We start from the raw sequence: 20,121 nt of genomic DNA, 5'->3' as shown, positions 1-20,121 counted from the left end.
ACAGGAAACATAATATATTACTCTGTAAATGTTAGCTTTGAAGAGACATTCTGAATGCATCATTTGTGTTGAGAGTTAACCTTTGTAATGTGTACGTCCCAAAAGAAAATACTACAATTACAAAACTACTGCTGTACTTTTGATCATTCTTAATAGGTAGCTATTAAATACTGTTTATACGCAATTTTGTATTTAAAAAAATCAATTAAATTTGCAATCTGTTCATGTAACAGATCAATAAGAAGGCGGGGGGAAACCATAAACAGAGATTTAGCTGCAGCCTTTCGTAATACCTGGAACAGAGGTGTTCTTGGGTTGAAGCTTACTTTCGGCATTGGGCGTTGGATGTGACGTGTACGACAAAACAAACGGACAAAGAAAGATAAAACGAAATTGCTTCATGGTATATGGCGTACAGAAATGTCACGAGACGTTGAAGACACATTGCCGGAAAGTTAAAAGTCAGGTTTCTTGGTGACGTGAAGTTATCTTTAAAAGGGAGAAAAGTGCAAGGGACGGGAGTGGTTTGAACTCATGGTAAGGTTTTTCTTTTCATCTCGTTTTATTTTCTTAGTATGGAGCAGCGTTGTGTGACATTTATCAATGTTTTTAGAGTAGTTACAATTTTTCATGGGGAGTTCTTTCTGTCTCTGAAAATGTCTTTTTTGTAAACCATTTTTAGTAAATGAAAGTACTTTCCATTTCCAACGAAAATCTCAATGCAAAGCAATGAATGAATTCATTTCAATGCAAAGAAAAACCAACGAGATTATTCTAATCTTTTTCACTGTGTCGGGCTATCACTAAATTGCATAAATCCTTTATATTGACGTATCCTTTACTGCACAACAGACTTCTGGCTATGCGGGCAAACGTAATTTGTTGATTATTCGAGTATTTTGGGCGTATCGATTCTAACTAGCATTGTAGTCTAAGTAGTTTGGCATAGGAAGGATTGTTTCTTATACATTAAGAAAAAAGGCTTCTAACACAATATTTGAGTAATATATTTATTTCCTTTCTGCTAAAGCTGTTTTGAGAGTCCTGGACCGTTTTGGCAAAGAAGCAAGCATTTGCCATTAATTCTTTACTCCAACGTCGTGTCCTCACAGCATGACCAAAAGAAACGCATAAAAGTTACTTTACTATTGAATGCGCAAACATTAAAATCTCATAATAATGATTGAAATGAAAGCCAGTGATTGAACACGGGATTCTTTCAGACTTGTGACGTAGCCTATTGTGTTCAGATTTGTTGTGTTTGTGTGTTATTGGTAGTGTCTCGAAGCCCAATTGTATGTTCAAAGGTTTTTTTAGCCCATGCAGTTGGATACGTCGTATTTCAACGTGTATTTTTTAGATTTTTTTAAATTCAAATAAAATTTTCCACGGGATTATCTTTATCTTATTTTAGCTTTTAAATATTTGCACGGCTAGATTTCCACATGGGGTTAACCCATTCAGCACTTCCTTGTTGTACTTCGTTTATATTTTGGGGATCAAATCATTTTAAAGCGAAATGCAGTCTTTGCCTAAATGCACAGCAGACATAAGGGGAAGCTTAGGCCCACTTTTTAAATCTTTTTGCTACAAAGAAATTAGTTTCCAGCGTTCTAAAATTGTAAGTGTTAAAGATGGAAATCTAGGCATCTAGTTAAATAAAAAGCAAACAAAATGTGAATTTACAGAACCAGCTTGAGGTCACAGGAAGTGTGGTAACTCTTAAAGAGTTCACATAAAGCTGTTAGTATTATATTAAATTCTGTTACATGATCTCCAAATAATTTTATATTATTTAACTGTTTTCCATAGAAAATGCATCCTGGAGCGCACATAATGTGCCCTTGTAATATCTGGAGTCAGGGCAACCAATATAATTATACAGTCTTTGAGCAGAATCTACATTTTAAATGAAGAAACAACAGAAGGGTACCAATCTACTCGCACAGCTTGAACGACTGTAACAGTTTCTTGCTTTCATTATCTAGTTGCTGAATGGACTTTCATGTCAAGGTCATATTCTACCAGGAAAAACAAATGTATTTTGCCTCTGAATGGAGAGGTATAAGCATGGTTATGTTTTGAAATCATTTAAAATTTCCCATTGGAATGGAAATATTTGGAGAATGACTCATTAAATCATTTATGAAGTCTTGACAGGCATAGTTATTTCATATTATTTTAATATTGGTTAATACACTGTATTGGTTTTTCCCTGTTGTTTAATTGTTTCATAATGAATATGGGCTAGTGGAGCCAATTGTGAAGCAGTTTAAGAAGCTCAATTTGTGCACTTTTGCATTTGTATTTGTAGTATTCAATATTAAATTACCATAACCTCAACCTGCTTTGATTTTAGTTCAGCTTTCCATGCTTGTTTTGTCTTTTAGGGAAATACCTAGAATGTAAATATTTGGCCTGGCTGACATCCATTCATGAGATACAACTCATCAAAGGTGATTCTTTTTTAACCCCAGAAGTTTTCCTTGACTTCAAAGTTTTTACAGTTGCGATCAAAACTGTTTACAGCACTTGGACTTTTTCACATTTTGATTTGTTACCATGTGGAATCATAATGTATTTAACTGGGATCTTTTGCCATTGACACTAAACACTGTATGTCAAAGTGAAACCCAAATTCTGTTGATCCTCCTAAATTAATGATAAAAATAAAACGGAAAATAACTGATTGCATAAGTATTCACCTCCCTTAAGTCAATATTTGAGAGAGGCACATTTGGCAGAAATCACAGCCGGGAGTCTTCTTGGATTAAATCTCCACCATCTTTCCACCCCTGGACATCAATTTCTGTCAATTTTTCTTTGCAAGTCTCCCAAGTCTCTGGTCTGTTGCAGACTGCAGAAGGTTTTTTTTCTGTGCTTTGCTACTTCCACTCTGCGTCATGTCTTCACAAGTATTCCAAACACTAACACAGTGAAGCTGCCACCACCATGCTTCACAGCAGGGAAAACGCTTCTCAGGATGATGTGTGGTGTTACGCTTGTGCCAAACATTGTGTTAAGTGTTAAGACTAAAGGGGTCAATTGTGGTCTTTTCAGACCGTAGAATCTTCTTTCTCTTGGTCATTGCATAATTCAGTTGAGAATTGTACTTTATAGATCCCCTCCTGTGTGGATTAAGTTGAATGCAATGTGTTAACTACCTTATTCGATGACACCTACAATCTCTAATTATTTTGTGGCAACTGGGTTTTGCAGAGAGAGAGAGGTTTAACTGGTTGTATTGCATTTATTTAGAAGGCAGCTTATCTCTTATTTGGCCCCTGTAGGCATTCAAATTTTAATACTTAGTTGAAGTATGGGTTTTTCCTGGTGAATAGGATATTAGGCCACTGAAACGCCTTGTCTTTACATACTGTAAATACATTGTATGTTTTGTTGTATGTAGCATGGTGTTTGTATTGTCATTATTAATAAATATTTGTTTAATCAAGGGTACCTAAATTATTATTCTCTTGCACAGCTTTGGTGAAAAGAGTAAGAATTCATGTGCCCCTAATTAAACCAACTGCTTGGGTACATCCTGGAAAAATCACTTGTATGTTGGGAGTTATGAATAATTGTTTTACTTATTGAGTAAACCACCCTGTCAATTCCTGAAATTCACAATTTTTGTATCTCCCCATTTGTAACAATATCCTTGCTTGTAAAATACTTTAGGCAATCTTAAATAACTAATAAAAGCATGTTTCCTCTCTTACCACAGCAAGAATGAATGAGATGTTAGAAAATAGGACAATTCAGAGACTTAGTACAGCTATAAAAGTTAATGTTTGTGCATTGACATCCAAGATCAGATGACATCATCATCAGATAACAAGACAATAAATAATCTTATCTATCATGAATATTTTTGTAGTAATCTGTACTGAATATGTATTTTGATTGTAGTCACAGCAGGAGTGGTTTTAATTTCTATAGGACACACAAAAGGAAAATCTGTAGACAGAGTAAACGATATATTCAGTTTATTCTGTTTTAGAACTTCTCCACAGTTTCTTTTGTTGTACTCTAAAAATGTCCTGTTTTTTTTATTTGAATTCAGCTAAACGTCAAGATTCCAGCTGCTCTTCTGAATATAAGTAGGGTGTTTTCCTTATATTCCAGCATATATTAGGATTAAAAATAAGTAGTCTAAAAATAGACTTCTAAGGTTATGCTTATGGTGCTTAATTTTAAACATAAAACCTTCAACTTGTTTTGTTGCAGAACGGCTGAAGCCACAGTAATGGGACATCCTTCACAAGGATTATAATTACAGTGGCCCATTCTAAAGCATACAATTACCTGCAGGAGTTCCTGCTCTCCAGCTCTCTGTGGAAATTACCGAGCACTGTGTTCCCTCATTTTGCTCTTCGGTGACACTGTATATCCACGTCTGAAAACATGCTGCAGCAGATTTTGGCGGATATGTACATTGAGCCTGAGCTCTTGGCAGAGCTGAACGAGGAGCAGAAACAGATCCTCTTCTTTAAGATGAGAGAAGAGCAAGTTCGGAGATGGAAAGAGAGAGAGACCAAGCTGGAGAAACAGGAGCTGGCTCAGAGGAAGCCTAAGAAAGGTACGGTATCTTCAGACCTCTTACTAGGTTGTGTTATTGTATACTGTATGTAGACGTGATAAAGACTAATGGCAGTTTAGGAGATGTGGATACAATGGAAGAACTTTGAACAGTCAATCTACACCTTGCAGTTTCCTCCACATGTACCCCTGCATGTGTGTGTATTGTAGAATTTTCCTTGTCTCACTTCCAAATTTCTAGATATTCAAGCATTTATAAGTTATATACTTTTTGGCTTGGGGAGCGCATTTCTATAGGAAATTTATTATATTAAAGCTTGTTAAAATAGAAGAGACCTGTGACTGCAGTAGACAGCAGTTGTTTGCAACGTGAACTAGCGCGGGTTTTATTTTTAAAAACGTTCACCCAAGGACAAGCATCGGAGTCAAAGGTTTCACCACAGCATGGATTGAGCATCGCACATTTTTAAATTTGCAAGCGTCTCTTTCAGGGGGGGTGCAATGGTATGTTATGTAAATAAAAAAACAGTCTTTGGTTTAGCAAAATATGCAGTCCCTGGTTTGTTTAGCCAGTAGTTCAAAAGTTGTTCATTAACTTAATTACATTTTTCCTTAATTAATTGCTTCTGTGGGCTGACTAATGTTTCTTTCAGTGTGGTTGCTGGGGATGGGGGCTGATTAAACAGGGGTGGTTGTGCTGCTGCTCAGTGGGGCTTACGGTATGCTCACATCATTTGCACAAAAATGCAAAATAAAGATTGCAAGATAGAAGTCAAAAGATGTTTTCCTGGTGTTAACGGCATGTGTAAGCATCAGGTGAGCATCCTGTTGAATTTGTATAATCCATACCAGGTCTTTCCCTGTAAAGAGAGTACTGTCACCTCCTCGAACTGGAACAGACTGCTGACGCTGCCCAGATCTGACTGATATTATTAATATATCTATATTATACTCAATTTCCTAGAGTAAAGAGAAGATGCACAAGCTGTACATAAATACTTTTTTTCCCATAAATATAACATTAAGCAGGGATCATCTGTAAAAGCATTTTAAATTACATACTGTAGCAGAACAAATCCACTAGTAATTTTCAAGGAAGTAAGCCTGTGCATTGAAACGTTCACAAAATCCCACTACCTTTGTTTTCAATCTCTGGTGTAGTAATATTTGCTACCAATGCAATAAAAGTCAATTGTTTTGCTACCAATGGAACAAAAGTTAATTTACACTATATTTTACTTAAATTATTTGTATGGTAAATGCATAAAGAGAAGCAACTGTTCTTTTTTCACAATATTTGATTACAAAACATTTTTATTTTGTTTTGTAGCATAACATAGTGTTCCACTAAAAGTGGATGCAATACTTCAAATGTAATGGAAATGAACATAGTGTTTATACCAATACAGCATTTCACTTTTTTAAATGAGTTGTGTTAAAAAACAGCAAAACAAGCTGCTCTGTTGTAAGGTGAATGCACTGTACGTGGACCTATATAAAGTGCATACTTTTAAGAAAAGAATGAAACTGTAAAGAATAATATACAGTTTGCTGAATGTGGCAAGTACTTTTTATTGCCTATATGGGAATGTTTGTCTCCTGTCATAATAAATTGGGTGGAGGGTGACACTGTGGCTATGGATCTGCGCCTGTGGCTGGAAGGTTGCCGGTTCAAATCCCATGGCCGGCAGAGAAATCGTACTCCGTTGGGCCCCTGAGAAAGGCCCTTAACCCCAACTGCTCCAGAGGCGCTGTACAATGGCTGACCCTGTGCTCTGACCCCAAGCTTCTCTTCATGTCTGTATGTCTGTGTCTCATGGAGAGCAAGCTGGGGTATGCGAAAAAGACTAATTCCTAATGCAAGAAATTGTATATGGTTTATAAAGTGATCTAATAACGTTATACATTACAGAAATTCTATTCTTTGTGTATTTTAGAATGTGTTTTTAACCAGGTGCTGCTGTTCATATTTTTTCATCAAAGCGGTCCTTTGGTACAGTACCTGTGACCTAGATTTTTATCTTTAACAATAAACGCATGTGGTGGTTATTTCTAAAAAGCATGTCTTTTTCCAACTTATCTTGCACACAAGTTACCTGTATACTCATTTTGTCTTTTAAAGAATGTAAAATATTTTTGTTAGGAGTGTCTCCTAGGAAAGCCTGATTGAAAGTATTTGTCTTTGTCTTGTTTAAAACTATTTTAAGAGTGCTTTCACAGTCTATGTTGTAAGTCTTCAGTAAGACTTGATTTAAGTGAACAAAAAATATTTAAAAATGGACAACATTTTCCTGCCTATATGAAGTACCATATTGCTCATACTGTGTAAAACTGGCCTGCAGCAGGATGAAAAAAAAACAAGCTATGCAAATGTGACATTGTGCATGTAAAGTACTTTTGTCTACACTTTTTTATAAGACTTCCTTAATTCTAGTGTATCCCACAGACGCTATTTTTTCCCTCCCTTAATCTGTTCTGCGTCCATCAGTTCAGTTTTATGAAGTTGTGCCCCATCTTGCAAAGAGCACTCCCAGTGTTGGTGAAGTTGTTCCATTTTCTGACATCATGGGATCGGTAATAGACATTTGTACAAATCTCCATGGTTGTCACTATATTACTGACAAAATCACAATTTGGGGTGTTGCTGTGCTTGCCTGCTCTGTGTCCCCCTGGTGTTCTGTCCTATGTCTCGATGTCTGCTCTGCTTATTTGAACACCAGCAGGATGGACTCTGTTTATTTAGAATAAATGTTTTTGAGTTGCAGCCAGTGGAAAGTCCATATCATGGCTGCTGGGATCAGACTGTGATGTCTGGGTCTGGGTTATGGGAGAGCATCCCGCGGACAAGCCCTATGATCAGATCTGTGATGAGATCATAACGGAGAGAGCTCGCCAGCAAGCACAGAAAGAAGGAGAGGAAATCAGGTACTGGAAAGTTTCTATAGTTTTGGTATTTTTAATAAGTTGTGTCCAAAATGGATTGTCATAAAACTACATAATACAGTCAAGATCAAACTACCAAGTTGACGCTATTATATATAACTAAATTACTATATTAAAAATATTCCTGAAAATTTTATATACATATAATATAACTTTTATTTAATTTGCAATGGCATAACAAAAAATATTGTTCCACATTACAATGTTGCTAAGAGCTAGCAATAAAAATTAAATTAATGCAATAATGTCTGCTACAATAACTCCCCAACAGAATATCTTGTCCAAATGACACAGTTCTGCTGAACTGCATGGTTCTATTTGCAAGCGTTATTTATGATTAAGTTAAACTGTTAATTTCTAAACTTTTGTGCATCCTAGAATGTTTTTGGACACTCACAACCTGTTAGAGGAGAACACAAGTTAGAGGTACATTTTTTTTAAAATCTAACCTACAACCAAAGTTGTAGATTAATATAACCTACAACCAAAGTATGACCTTCCACATATTATTACATAGCAGAAACACAATATGCCTGACTAAGATCAGAGGGTGTGTGTGAAGTATTTTTCCAGTTTGTTTCTTCAGGTAAACACAAGGAAAATCTTCCTGCTTTTGTAATATAACTTGTTTGTTAGCTCAACTACTGTTGTTCTGCTGCCTGGTTGCTAGCATGTTTTGCGGCATGGTATCCTAATCCACACCGCACTGTCCAGGATTTTAAAGCAATCACAAAGTAAACAATGAACAATGATATGTATTAAAAGGTTTCACAGTACAGTACTTCCTGTTTCAAGCAATATTAGAAAAGTGTTTAATGTTTAATGAAAAGATTAGAAAGCAGAACAGTGCCTTAAATAAATTAGTGTTCCCTCTTTTTGAATTGAGGATTTTGAATTTTCATTGCACTGCACTCTCTGCTAAATGTAAAACAGCTGATATATGCATTTTGATTTCGAAGTGATGTCTAGAGTGTAAGATAGACTGTTTCAAAATAGAGCTCCAGCATGCTGATTCTGATGTTTTTTCCAAAAATATTTTGGGGTAAGTTGTACAGTACATTTGAATGTGAATTCTGATTGAGCTCAGCAACCAGAATTTCTGGGAAAGGTACTGACTGAGCTAGGGTTGTACTAGATATCAGATTACATTAGTAGTGGAAAATAAAAAATCTGAGCAAATTTTTAGAATTTCCATGAGAATCATTTAAGCAACAAACAAAAAAACACACCTTTTTCTGTAATAGAATTTTAACTAATAATACGTTTTTTTTCCTTTTTTTTTGTTTGTAGCATTGCTTTTACCTAAAAATTAAAAACATGAAATATGGGACTTCAAAACATGTATCCCTCCAGTCTCTCATGTGAATACTATAAGTATGTATTTCACCTTTAAACCTGTGTTCCTATGATTGTCTTTCATTATGGACTTGAGTTATTTTGAGTATTGCTCTGAAGGACAAGAGGTGCCATGTTTTGGTTAGCATTTTCTGGACTCTCATTTTAGTTGTAACTTACCCAGGGAGTGCCTTTAATTCATATTTACTTTTCTAGTTTTCCAAGATCATGGTATCTCTTCCCTTGTAAGGACTTCGTAATGTAAAAAGAACAGTAAAATTAAGGCCACTTTACCACAGACTAAAAGCATGTAGCCCCATGAGCCATTGGAACAATTACTGCCACACAATTTTAGAGCACAGTCCCTTGCAGCAAATAAAAATTAATGATTTTTTTCTGTGTCCTAATGTTCAGAATGAATAATTATAAACTTTATTTTATATAGCGCATAGCGCTTGGGGGACAAACAGGAGACCACAATCAGACAGATGACGATTGCAAGATGGGGAGTTGGAAGATATTAAGACAAGTTCTGAAGTGCCCTGTCATTTACTGTCTAAAATATGAGCATGAAGATTTTGAATAAAGCAAAACCTGATAGGAAGCCAATGCAAGGATTCCAGGATAGGAGTAATATGAACACTTGCAGTAGACGTACTGAAGTTTGTTCTTTGTGGATTTAGATACCCCAGTGAGAAGGACAGTAATCAATTCTGGAAAAGAAAAATGTGTTGACCAGCTTTTCTGCTTCTGTCAGAGACAATATAGGATGTAGTCTGGCAATATTTCTGAGATGGTAGAATTATGTTTTTTGCACATTTTGCACAAGTGGGTCAAAGTCTAGCCTGGATAAAATATCACCCCTGAATTCTTCAATTTAGTTTGAAATTGAAGTACAGGGCCATCCACAGATAGGGTTGCTGCATTGGCTTTAGATAGATGATGGTAGGTGCCAGGAAGAATGATTTCAAGTCTTGTCACAGTTTAAATGATGGAATTTTTAGAAAAGGAAATTAGCACTTTTTGGATAAAAACAACTGAATTTGTATGTAGCACTGTAGCTTGATGTCTGTTTACTAGAATTTTCCTGGATACACATGGAGTATAATGACCTATATAAAATTAGCTTTTCAACACTTTAGGATCTTTTTTAAATTACATGTATGGATATGAAAACAGTTACACTACTGCACAGGATGGAATAATGGAATAAGCATGTGGCTATGTTTGATATGCCCAAAGATTAGCCTAATTTAAATGTTCCTTTATTCTTATCCTTTTTTGTGGAAAGTCACCCAAGTGTGCGACATTTGAATCATAACTAAGTTTGTTCCCTTTTACTGTTAATGTTGTGTAGAAATTACCATAACACAAAACACTAACCTTTCAAAGTTAAATATTTTAAGCTGACTCTGACTCACAGTTTGGCCAGGCAGGAAGCACTTTAAAGTACATAACCCTTTTTTATTTTTATATTTTAGAACCGTGTAATCTGAAAAGTGGAACACCCTCTCAGTGCTTTATTTAGTCCCGTGCAGTTAAGAAACATCTGATTTGTTCTGATGTAAACATGCATAAGGCAGATAACTGAAATTCTTATCCAAATCTCTTCACTTCCAGGGATCATAATCCATACCTCTGTTACGATTAGCTTTCAGCTGCTAAAAAGCAGCATTTAAATTACTTACATCCTTAATAAGTTTAAGCGACAAAACTACAAGAATTTCTTAGGGCTTAAAGGGCAGCAATTTATTATCTTCTGCACAGCTAGAGCGTGACCCATTAGAAATACCATGGATGACCAAAAACATTTAAACACAAGGGCCAGGATGAACTCCTGTCTTTACGGTGCGAGGTTCAGTGAAACAATTGATCACCGAAAACAAAAAAAACTTTGTTTCCTAGGAGCTAAAACGACGCTGACAGTGTTCTGTCCAAACTTAGTACAAACACTGCACAAGTGTTGTAGTTACCACCACCTCTCTAGTCTGCTCAACACACATTTCAGGACAAGGAGACCCTATTTAAATAAAAATCCAAAGTGAACATTCCCACATTCCATTGAATTAATTATTACACACTTTATAAAAAGTCATTTAAATGGCGGATATGGTGGCCCCTAGTGGCAGGCCCTTGTTCCCTTGTTTTAATACAACCTCATTCAGTTTTCTGGTTTTCGCTCTGTGGAAACTGAACAAAACGTTCAGTTTTTTTTTCTCTTTTGCGGGAAGCACTTTATACCTCTGTCATGCCTTGACGTCCCACTGTGAACTAGAGTGTGGTTCCTTTCTTTGTCTCCTAGAATGTGCGCATTTCTGGTCTCATCTGTTGGTTCTTTTTTCGGTACCATCACGTCTGTCTGGAAAGGGCCAAGAAGGAGGAGGAGCTGGTGAAAAGGTTCTCCAACACGTACCTGATGGACACGCAGATGGGCATCTTCGACGTGTGGAAGAAGGAAGCCGCAGAGAAAGAAGAGCAAGCAAGACGGGCAGCTGCTGAGGAGAAGAGGAGAGCCGAACAGGAGTTAAAGGTACCCGTTCAACCCTGGCTTCACACGGGGCCAGGGAGGGCCCTCAGAACCCACAGGCGCAGCGGTTACCGGGCCCGTTTCACAAAAGGGGCTACATCGACTTGGAAGAGTGAAAGCCAAAGACGAGGGCTGCAAAATGAACTGCCATATACTCACACCCACAAAAAAAGTCTGAAAGGTTGACATACATGTGGATTTCACATGGTGTAGATCTTAAATGCCTGCTAATGTTTGCAAATGATATGGAAAGATAGAAGCATGGAGGGGAAACTACATGCACAGAACATTTGCAAAAAAAAATCATATGAAGTAGCCCTATCCACTGATAAAAAGGTTTCATGACCTGAGATCCTTGCGGTAAGAGTGGTTAATATGAACATGGAGGTGCTCACGGCACAAAGCAAAAGGTTCTGTTACGAAAGAGTCAAGGAAGAAGGAAAGGGTGATATTATAGGTTGATATTCTTGTTACAAATGTTGCATGGCTTGACTTTGAGTTTTCAGCAAAACTTGTGAGATTTCTAAATATGAATCTGAGCTATTGTATCCTTAGTCCATCAATCCATTTTCTAATCACTTTACCCAATACAGGGTTATGTGGGAGCTGGAGTCTATCCAGGCAAGCAACTGGTGCAAGGCAGGATACACCCTGGATAGGTTGCCAGTCCATCACAGGGTACACACAGACATAGACCCACACTCACATCTGGGGCCAGTTTTACCAGAAGCCAATTAATCTATCAATATCTATTTGGACTATGGAAGGAAACCAGAGCACCCGGAGGAAACTCACATAAACCTGTGGAGAACATGCAAACTCCACACAGATAGCAACCTAAGTTCTGGAGATTAACCCAGGGCTCCAGTGCTAACCACTGTGCCACCTGTATTCTGTATTAATGATCATTTTTTGTAAGAAAATATGAATAAAGAGCCCCATCAAGATATTTGTTTTCGCTCCAAAATGCTTGTCATAAAATTGAAACAGAAGTCTTTTCTGTACAAATGTGCCTTTCTCAGTGTGTTTCTTCACATTTGAAAACGTTACTTATCAGCCCCCAGGAGCCTGCGGTGCCATGCAGCCTCGCCACAGCCTTTCCTTATTCCTTTCCAAGCCTTGCACAGCAGTGAAAGAAAATAAAGCAAAATAAATCTGGCAGTATAGATTCGGTTACAAATAACGAAGCTAACAGTAAATTCATCTCAGTGGGCAAAACGGTTTCCTGTGACAAATTGTTGCTTCATATTTTAATGCAAGTGAGGTCAAATTAAATGCTTAGGAGAAAAGACATGCTCTTAAGGTTAAACATTAATTTTAAAACTAAAATATACATGTATATTATGGTTGGGAATGTGTATAAAATTTATTATAACCAATAATTATATGACAATTGCAATATTACAGTATTTAATGCCTTTATCCATGGCAGCTTAAGTTGGAAATAATTTAGCTACCTTGAAAACATGTAGAATGCAAAATCAAAACAATTTGGATAGAGTGCTGGTTTGGTAGCTTAAAAACCTGTGTGTCAAAATCCTTGTGAATTTACTGGAAAGCATATTTAAAATTAAATGAAAAGGTCCTTCATTCTTGTATTCCTCTGTGAATATCCTGTTTTGATTCTTTGATTTTAAACGGGTTTGTACGAGGTGTCCTCATGACTTTGCTATCACTGCCCTCGCCAGCGGAGGGAGGCAGAGGAGCGTCGAAGAGCAGAGGAGGATCTGAGGCGTCTGGAGGAGGAGAGGACCCAGCAGATCTACATGGACCTGAAGGAGGTCCAGCAGTCGGTGCAGAAGCAGGACAGGGACGATCCCGAGTGGCAGGAGACATGTATGTATTCAACAGAGACAAAGCAATGAGCTGTTAATGCTGATCACGCAGGCGTAAAGACTTATATATACCATAAGACAATTATATACCATGATATATACAGTAGTATGAAAAAGTGTTTGCCCCCTTCCTGATTTCTTATTTTTTTGCATGTTTGTCACACTGAAATGTTTCAGATCATCAAACAAATTGAAATATTAGACAAAGGTGACACAAGTAAACACAAAATGCAGTTTTTAAATGAAGGTTTTTATTATTAAGGGAAACAAAATCCAAACCTACATGGTGAAACCTATGTGAAAAAGTGTTTGCCCCCCCTGTTAAAACATAAATCAGCTGTGGTTTATCACATCTTTGGAAAGCTGAGTATACACCACTGTATATATACTAACTTATACCTGTTGGTACTTTCTTTATTTTGAGAGTTTTGAAACATATAAATATAATATACATTTGAAAAATAGCTCATTCATATTACTATTTTCATGCAACAAGACTTGCCGCACTGGGGCCCTGGGTTCAGTTCTGGAAGTGGGGTGCTATCAGTGTGGATTTTGTATGTTCTCCCCGTGTTCACAGTGTTTTTCACTTGGAAGTCGGGTTTCCCACAGTCCCAACACTTGCTGGTAAGTTAATAGGCTTCTGGGAAAATTGGCCTTGGTATGAGTGTGCGTCTGCCCTGTGATGGACTGGCATCCTGTCCATGGTGTATTGAACAATGTGCCTGTTGCTTGCTGGGATAGGCTCTGGCTCCACCGCGAGCCTGAATTGGAAGAAGCAGTTAGAAGATGGATGAACGGATGTCTTGTTGGAATTCATCAAATGAAAGACTCTTTCCTTTGTATGACTGATCAGTACAGAAGTCCAAAGCCGCTGATGAGCGAAGGAGGTCTATAGCCAAGCAAGCCAGAGCCGACTACAAGAGGCTGTCTCTCAAGGCTGTGGAACGGGGCCGGGTCGCAGCCATGTCCAAAGCCTTTGCTGGTGAAGACCCAACATCAAAACCTTCTCCTCCCCCAAAACCCAAAGAAAGGAGCACGGCCACTAACAATAACGTGCTACACCGGTAAGATGACTAGTTGTATTTGAATATATAACAGACACGGTCTCAAGGGTCAGAGCTTGTTTCTGAGTTACCAGCCAAGCTCAAGGTTACCTGGACCTTGGGAGCATAAGGCATTATGTAGAAATACAGTGTCCATGAGACATAGTGGCATATGGCCCTTAAGGTATTTTTTATTGTTAAACTAAAATTAGAATAAAAAGAGACTTTACGTTTCGGCTGTGGAGCCTACTTCAGGTGTGACACCTGAAGAAGGCTCCACAGCCGAAACGTAAAGTCTCTTTTTATTTTCCTTTCAGCGTGGAATAAGCCTTAACCTGTTCCTTTGCAGCCTACGCACACAGATGCAGCTACCTACTTAAAATGAAAATAGTCAAGATTAATCAATTTGTTAATGAAATAAAAAGAAGAAGTAAGAAGTTTAAAAACGAAAGGAAACTAGACACTTCCAGCAGTCACCCAAGACGGGGATTATACCCATTGACTGGAACATAGATAATACAGTGCCAATCCATAAAGATTTTTCTGGATTCAACACTGCACCAAGTAGTTCTACACCAACAGGCCTTACGATAGTGTTATAGTTATGGAAAAGGAGGATTATGGAACTAGAGGATTGTCAATATGGTCGTGGGATCACAGGGGATAGTAAGAATGGTTTAGAAAATCTAGGTCTTTCTTAACAATAACCTACCACAAAGAACATGCAATATACTGTTTTTACATTTTCAGAATGCTTTTGGTAAATGTTATCTTGAAAGATGAATATTAAATACATATAATTTAAATTAAATATTATTACCCTGTCCCCAAATGTACAGGGAGGAATGTGATTGGACTGTTAAAATTGTAACTTGATGGTTTCTTGTTTGTTTCTTGGAGACAAGCTCACTTTTGTGACTTTAATATGCTATCTCTATAAAGTTCTTTAACCTAAAATGAATTAAGAAAGTAAATAATTTAGTATAATTGTGATTAGAACAAAACAAAAATGACTTGTCTTCAAAATAAAAAAAATAGTGATGACTTAAACTTAGTGTTTTTGTGTACAGAAATGACATATTATTAGACCATGTTTTTTTTTGTTAAATTCTCACCATGTTCATGTAGTTTGAAGTATTTTGAATTTATCTTAGTTTTGAGGTATGTTCAAATTTTCTGGCTCGACAATGGGGAATCTTTTGCTAAAAGAGTGAAGTATTCAGGCAGGAAAACTGCAAACTGGTGTTAGTTGTACACTATATTACAGTGGTCTTCCCTGTCCTCTAAGCGAGAGGCTCCCGGTTCTGGTCCTGGAGGCCCACACACCTGCGGAGGAGAGTAATCACCAAATTTAAGCCTTAATTGAACTAACGAGATGCTTGATTGGAATGTTTTTTCCTACTAAAAACTTTGGGATTTTGGGCAATATGTTAAAGGCAATATCCACCATTGTTTAGTCAAAACCCATCAGGCTAATCCTATTATTAATGGTTCAGCTGTGTACCTGAGAGCTCGGCTGGAATAAAAACTAGGGTCTCCAGGACTAGGATTGGGAGCTGCTACTCTAAGCAAACCCTTTGAAATTCAGGCTGTCTACAATCCCTGGGCAGGGAGGAAGCATAATGTCCAAGAAAACAAGGGGAGATGGTAAAGAGGAAGGAGTGAAACAAACACCCCAATTGATTGCAGGAGTAGTTTTAGAAATCCATTCTTTGGGATCCCAAGAATGGGTTTATCAGTTAACAAAAGGGAGTGAATTACTCATCTATGATGATGGGTGTGGTAAAGGGAAGTGAACTGGCCTTGCAGCTTCAGTTTTCTGTGCTGTAGTTTCCTGCCTGAATTATTGCTTTGCATGATTATCGACCTTGTCAGAACTGGTTAGATACAGCAAACATATCATTTCTTACCCTAAAATAAACCGGAGCAGCACCGAGATAAGACAGTGCCTCTCACAGGCTGAGCGCACTCCTTTTGCCCTGTTTGCTCCTGTCATTCCCTCAGTGAGCTCATCTGCAACTGGTTTAAATATTAGCCCGCTGAGTAGGTATCTTCCTGCGATTTTCAGGAAACTGGCTGTGAGAAGAACTCTGTCCACTTCCAATAAAGATGTCATCATCAAGTGGTTCAAGGAAGAGCAGATTCCTCTTCGAGCTGGCTATGACAAGGATCAGGACTGCATCGCACCTTGGTTCCATGGTATATAATAAACCTGTATCTATACACAGTCAGTTGAGAGCACATTCTTATACAGTGATGACCTGGAAAGTACCCATTTATACAGAAGAGCATTTTGTTGGAGTTTCCACTAAAGCACTGAGCTCTTGGTTTAATGTCCCAGAGGTGTGCACAGGGGACAGTGTGTTGCAGTTGTCCTCTAGAATGGACAGACGCATTACCAAACTAAACAGAAATTCATGATTTGTAATTTTTTAAAGAAACTATCCTGTTGAGTTTCATCTCAATGTACAATGTAATCTTTGGAATTAAGTTAAAAAAACAAGACAATTATTTGCCTCTCAGCAATTACTTTTAAAATCACTTTACTGCTGTTTATAGCAAAATTACCTAGTGAAATCATTTTCCACTATGTTAAATGCTTTTAAGAAATGTTTTTTTTAATCTTACTTATTCTTTTTTATGTAGTAGATTTCATTCTAAGTCAACTCAAAGCCTTTTACAAATCTAAAAACAGGCAAAACAATACACAATGAAAATTAAAGTAGAACTACATACACAAACATGAATACACTAAATATAATTTAATATTCAAAATGTAATATTTTTTAAATGTACAGTACATCAAATATGCCTACATCTTATACAGTGACATTAAGGTGACATAGTGTCTTATTTACCTGGGGGAAAGACCTGAATTTCTTGCTGCATCTAGTTGTGCAGTTAATTGTTTAGGTAATTCTGCTGGCTGGTGTGTAACTTATTTGAACTGGGTGGAAAATATTGTTGTATTGTGGTTTGTTATTAAAACATTTTTTAAATTATGATCTCATCGCAAAAATGCAGTATATCTGGATTTCAATTAATGCCCTAAACACCTCGGGCGGTTTAAAACTGCAGTCAAGACATCTTAAGATTAACTTATTTTCAAAACCAAGACACTTTGTTGAAATGGGAGCCCAGGTTATCAGAATTGGATCACTTTATTTGCCAAGTACTTGTACAAGGAATTTGATTTGCTGTCTTGGTGCAAAAACACAGAAACAATCAATAAAACAAACTTCACAAAAAGAACATGCACAGGTCCAAAGTTAAATACACACTACATGTTGTGTTTGTGTGTGAAAGGAAAGAGAAGGTGCTGGGAAACATTGAGATTTTTAGCTTATATTTTTCAGTGGACAGAGGAAAAGCAATCTCTGGTGCTCTTTATGATGCTTGATCATTTGCATCCCATTTAAGGGTGTTAGAGATGGTTATTCCCAGAATGTTGAAACACTCCACAATGTCATTTTCCAGGTAATGGGTTTTGGAGAGTTATTCTGAAAACTCCACTCTTTTGAGTCTGTTGACACACCATCCCAGCAGACATTCACTTCCCTTTTGTTCATGGTTTAGTCTTTAGTTTAAAGGTGTCACCGTTGGTATAAAGGGAGTCAAGTAATGAGGAGAGCACCAGTGTACCTCAAGGTTCACAGATGGGCAGTCTGATAAATAAGAGCCCATCTACACATTACCTTTTATTTGTGAAGGAGGTGATCCACTGGCAGGTAGGGAGGGAAACATTCAACAGTCAGGTGAGACCGTTTATTGTGGAGGAGTGCTGGGATGAGGGTGTTGAATGCAGAGCTCAGATCAATGAAAAGGAGTAGCATGTTCCTGAAGTTTCCAGATGTTGCAGGATAGTGGTAGCGAATATTAACAGCATCACGCATTGACTTAGTGGCTGTAGGCACATTGTGGGTCAAGATATGAAGCTAATTGTTTTGTGGTATTAGAGTATCAAGAGCTCAAAAGTTTTCATTATGGCAGATGTAAGTGAAACTGATCTGTAGTCATTAAAACAGGTTAATCTGTCCGTCTGAACTGCGATGATGGAGGATTTGAAGCAGGCAGGGACTCTGCACTGATCCAAGGACTAGTTAACTTGTCTAACAGTGGGGAGAGCCAAGCAGCACAGTGCTTTAAAGTGGATCAGCAGCGTTCCTACAGTTTTGGTTTCAAGGAGCTTAAGTTATTTCAAGTCTTCTACCTTATTAGTACCCATTAGTGATGGGAAAAGACAGGATGTGAACCTGCAATAAAACGTTTTACCTTCTGTCTGTTCTAGCACTAAAGGGAAACTTTTCATAGATGTACACCTTTACATATAAATGTTTTATATAAAAATGAAAGCTTAATTGTAGCTATATCAGGTAAAATGTATTGCAGAAAACTGCAACACTGGGCTTTTTGATTCAAAGCCTTGATTGCAGCAGTTAAACACTAACGAGACTGTCTTCCCTGAAGGAGTCATAACTCGACAGGGTGCAGAGGAGCTGCTGAGCACAGAGGGGCCTGGGCACTTTCTCATCAGGGTGAGCGAGAAGATCACGGGATATGTTCTCTCCTACCGCTGCCACGAAGGATACAAGCATTTCCTCATTGATGCCTCTGACAGTTCCTACAGCTTCCTGGGAGTGGACCAGTTAAAGCATGCATCCCTTGCTGAGCTTGTGGAGTACCACAAGGTAAATTCTATTAAGTGCACTTGATGTTCTTTCTTGTGTGTATGCTGTTAGCTTTATGAAGTTGAAGAATAGTCAATAGTCAGCCAGATACTCAAGAATTATTTGATACTGACATGTAGAGATTTGAGATATCAGGTGATATCACTGGGGTTTGTAATTCCCACATTACAGGAGCACTTAAGACTGAGTGCAGAATTCTTTAGGCTCAAAGACAGATGTGCACAAAAATGCACTTTAGTATCAGTATTTCATATGTATAACCAAGCCTCAATGTTGAATGGTGTAGTCAATTTTTTTCAAATTCCTTTTCTGAAACTGGGAATATGTTTGATCAGAGAAAATGTAGGTCTTTTTGTTTAAACTTTATCACGTATGAATCCTAGAAAAGGCAGTTCATGGCATGCTCATGTTGTGATTCCATCTTGCCACTAGGTGGAGCCCATCACTTTGTCAGGAGGAGAGCAGCTCCTGCAGCCAAGTGGCCAGAAGTGTGAAAATCCAGATTACTCTGAACTCTTCAGCTGAAGGGAGAGGAGGGGGAGGGAACTACAAAGATGCCTTAATTCACCAATGAAGTGCCTTTAATCATGAGGCATATGCAGAAAACGTTTTTAACATGCAAGTGTTGTTTTTGTGAGAGCTCTTGAATAAGGCCATCCTGTTGTATCAGCTACTAAGTCGTTAAATTCTTAACAGCAGTATGGTGCCAAATGTTTGCTCCTACCCTCTCAAAGGCATTAATATGTGATATTCTGGAAACAAATAGTGCATAGAGAGACTGGGAGTAGTATGCCATTTTTCTTTGCTTTTGTCTTCTCTTTTACACCTTTGCATCTCTTGAGTAGATCATTCTTTCTTTAACCTTAGAGACTGAGTAGCTTTCTTGATTGTTTCTTGTCTTTGGTTTGAAAATACTTTGCTGTAAGTATAGTTCTCCTGAAATGTAGCAAAGAAAAAGATGTTCACTCTCCCCTTTAGTTTACTTAAGTGATTCATTCCTTATTTTTATCTAAAAAAACTACTAACTAGTGACCACTTACTGCTTTACAAACAAGTAAGAACTAATTCCCCCCCCCAATAAAAGGCATTCTTTGTAGGCTCAATGTCCTACAATTCACATACTTTAGGGTGAGGATGAGCCAATTACAAACCTTATCATAACCTTAAGAGCTGTAAAGAGTTTGGAATAAAGAAGGGTAATTTCC

At 37.5% G+C, this 20,121-nt stretch overlaps 1 protein-coding gene across 4 annotated transcripts; it reads left to right on the top strand.

The window, feature by feature from the left end:
• Positions 1–303: 303 nt before the first annotated feature.
• sh2d4a (SH2 domain containing 4A) lies at positions 304–19,706 on the top strand. 4 transcript variants are annotated; one of them, XM_015338180.2, is made up of 11 exons: positions 304–537; positions 2,391–2,456; positions 4,067–4,103; positions 4,231–4,582; positions 7,308–7,467; positions 11,188–11,350; positions 13,036–13,183; positions 14,039–14,249; positions 16,297–16,427; positions 18,696–18,916; positions 19,349–19,706. In XM_015338180.2, the coding sequence occupies exons 4-11, from the start codon at positions 4,408–4,410 to the stop codon at positions 19,439–19,441; spliced, it is 1,302 nt and encodes a 433-aa protein (XP_015193666.1). In that variant the 5' UTR covers positions 304–537; positions 2,391–2,456; positions 4,067–4,103; positions 4,231–4,407; the 3' UTR covers positions 19,442–19,706. The 4 variants fall into 4 exon arrangements, with proteins under 4 accessions (XP_015193666.1, XP_069043168.1, XP_015193660.1 ...); XM_069187067.1 differs by lacking the exon at positions 4,067–4,103 and having other exon boundaries at positions 18,696–18,763; positions 18,847–18,916; positions 19,349–19,437; XM_015338174.2 differs by lacking the exon at positions 4,067–4,103.
• Positions 19,707–20,121: the final 415 nt, after the last annotated feature.

Source organism: Lepisosteus oculatus, chromosome 3 (genome assembly GCF_040954835.1).
Source record: "Lepisosteus oculatus isolate fLepOcu1 chromosome 3, fLepOcu1.hap2, whole genome shotgun sequence".
NCBI classification, from domain to species: Eukaryota; Metazoa; Chordata; class Actinopteri; order Semionotiformes; family Lepisosteidae; genus Lepisosteus; species Lepisosteus oculatus.
The sequence above is the reverse complement of the archived record's forward strand: the minus strand, read 5'-3'. Positions and strand labels throughout refer to the sequence as shown.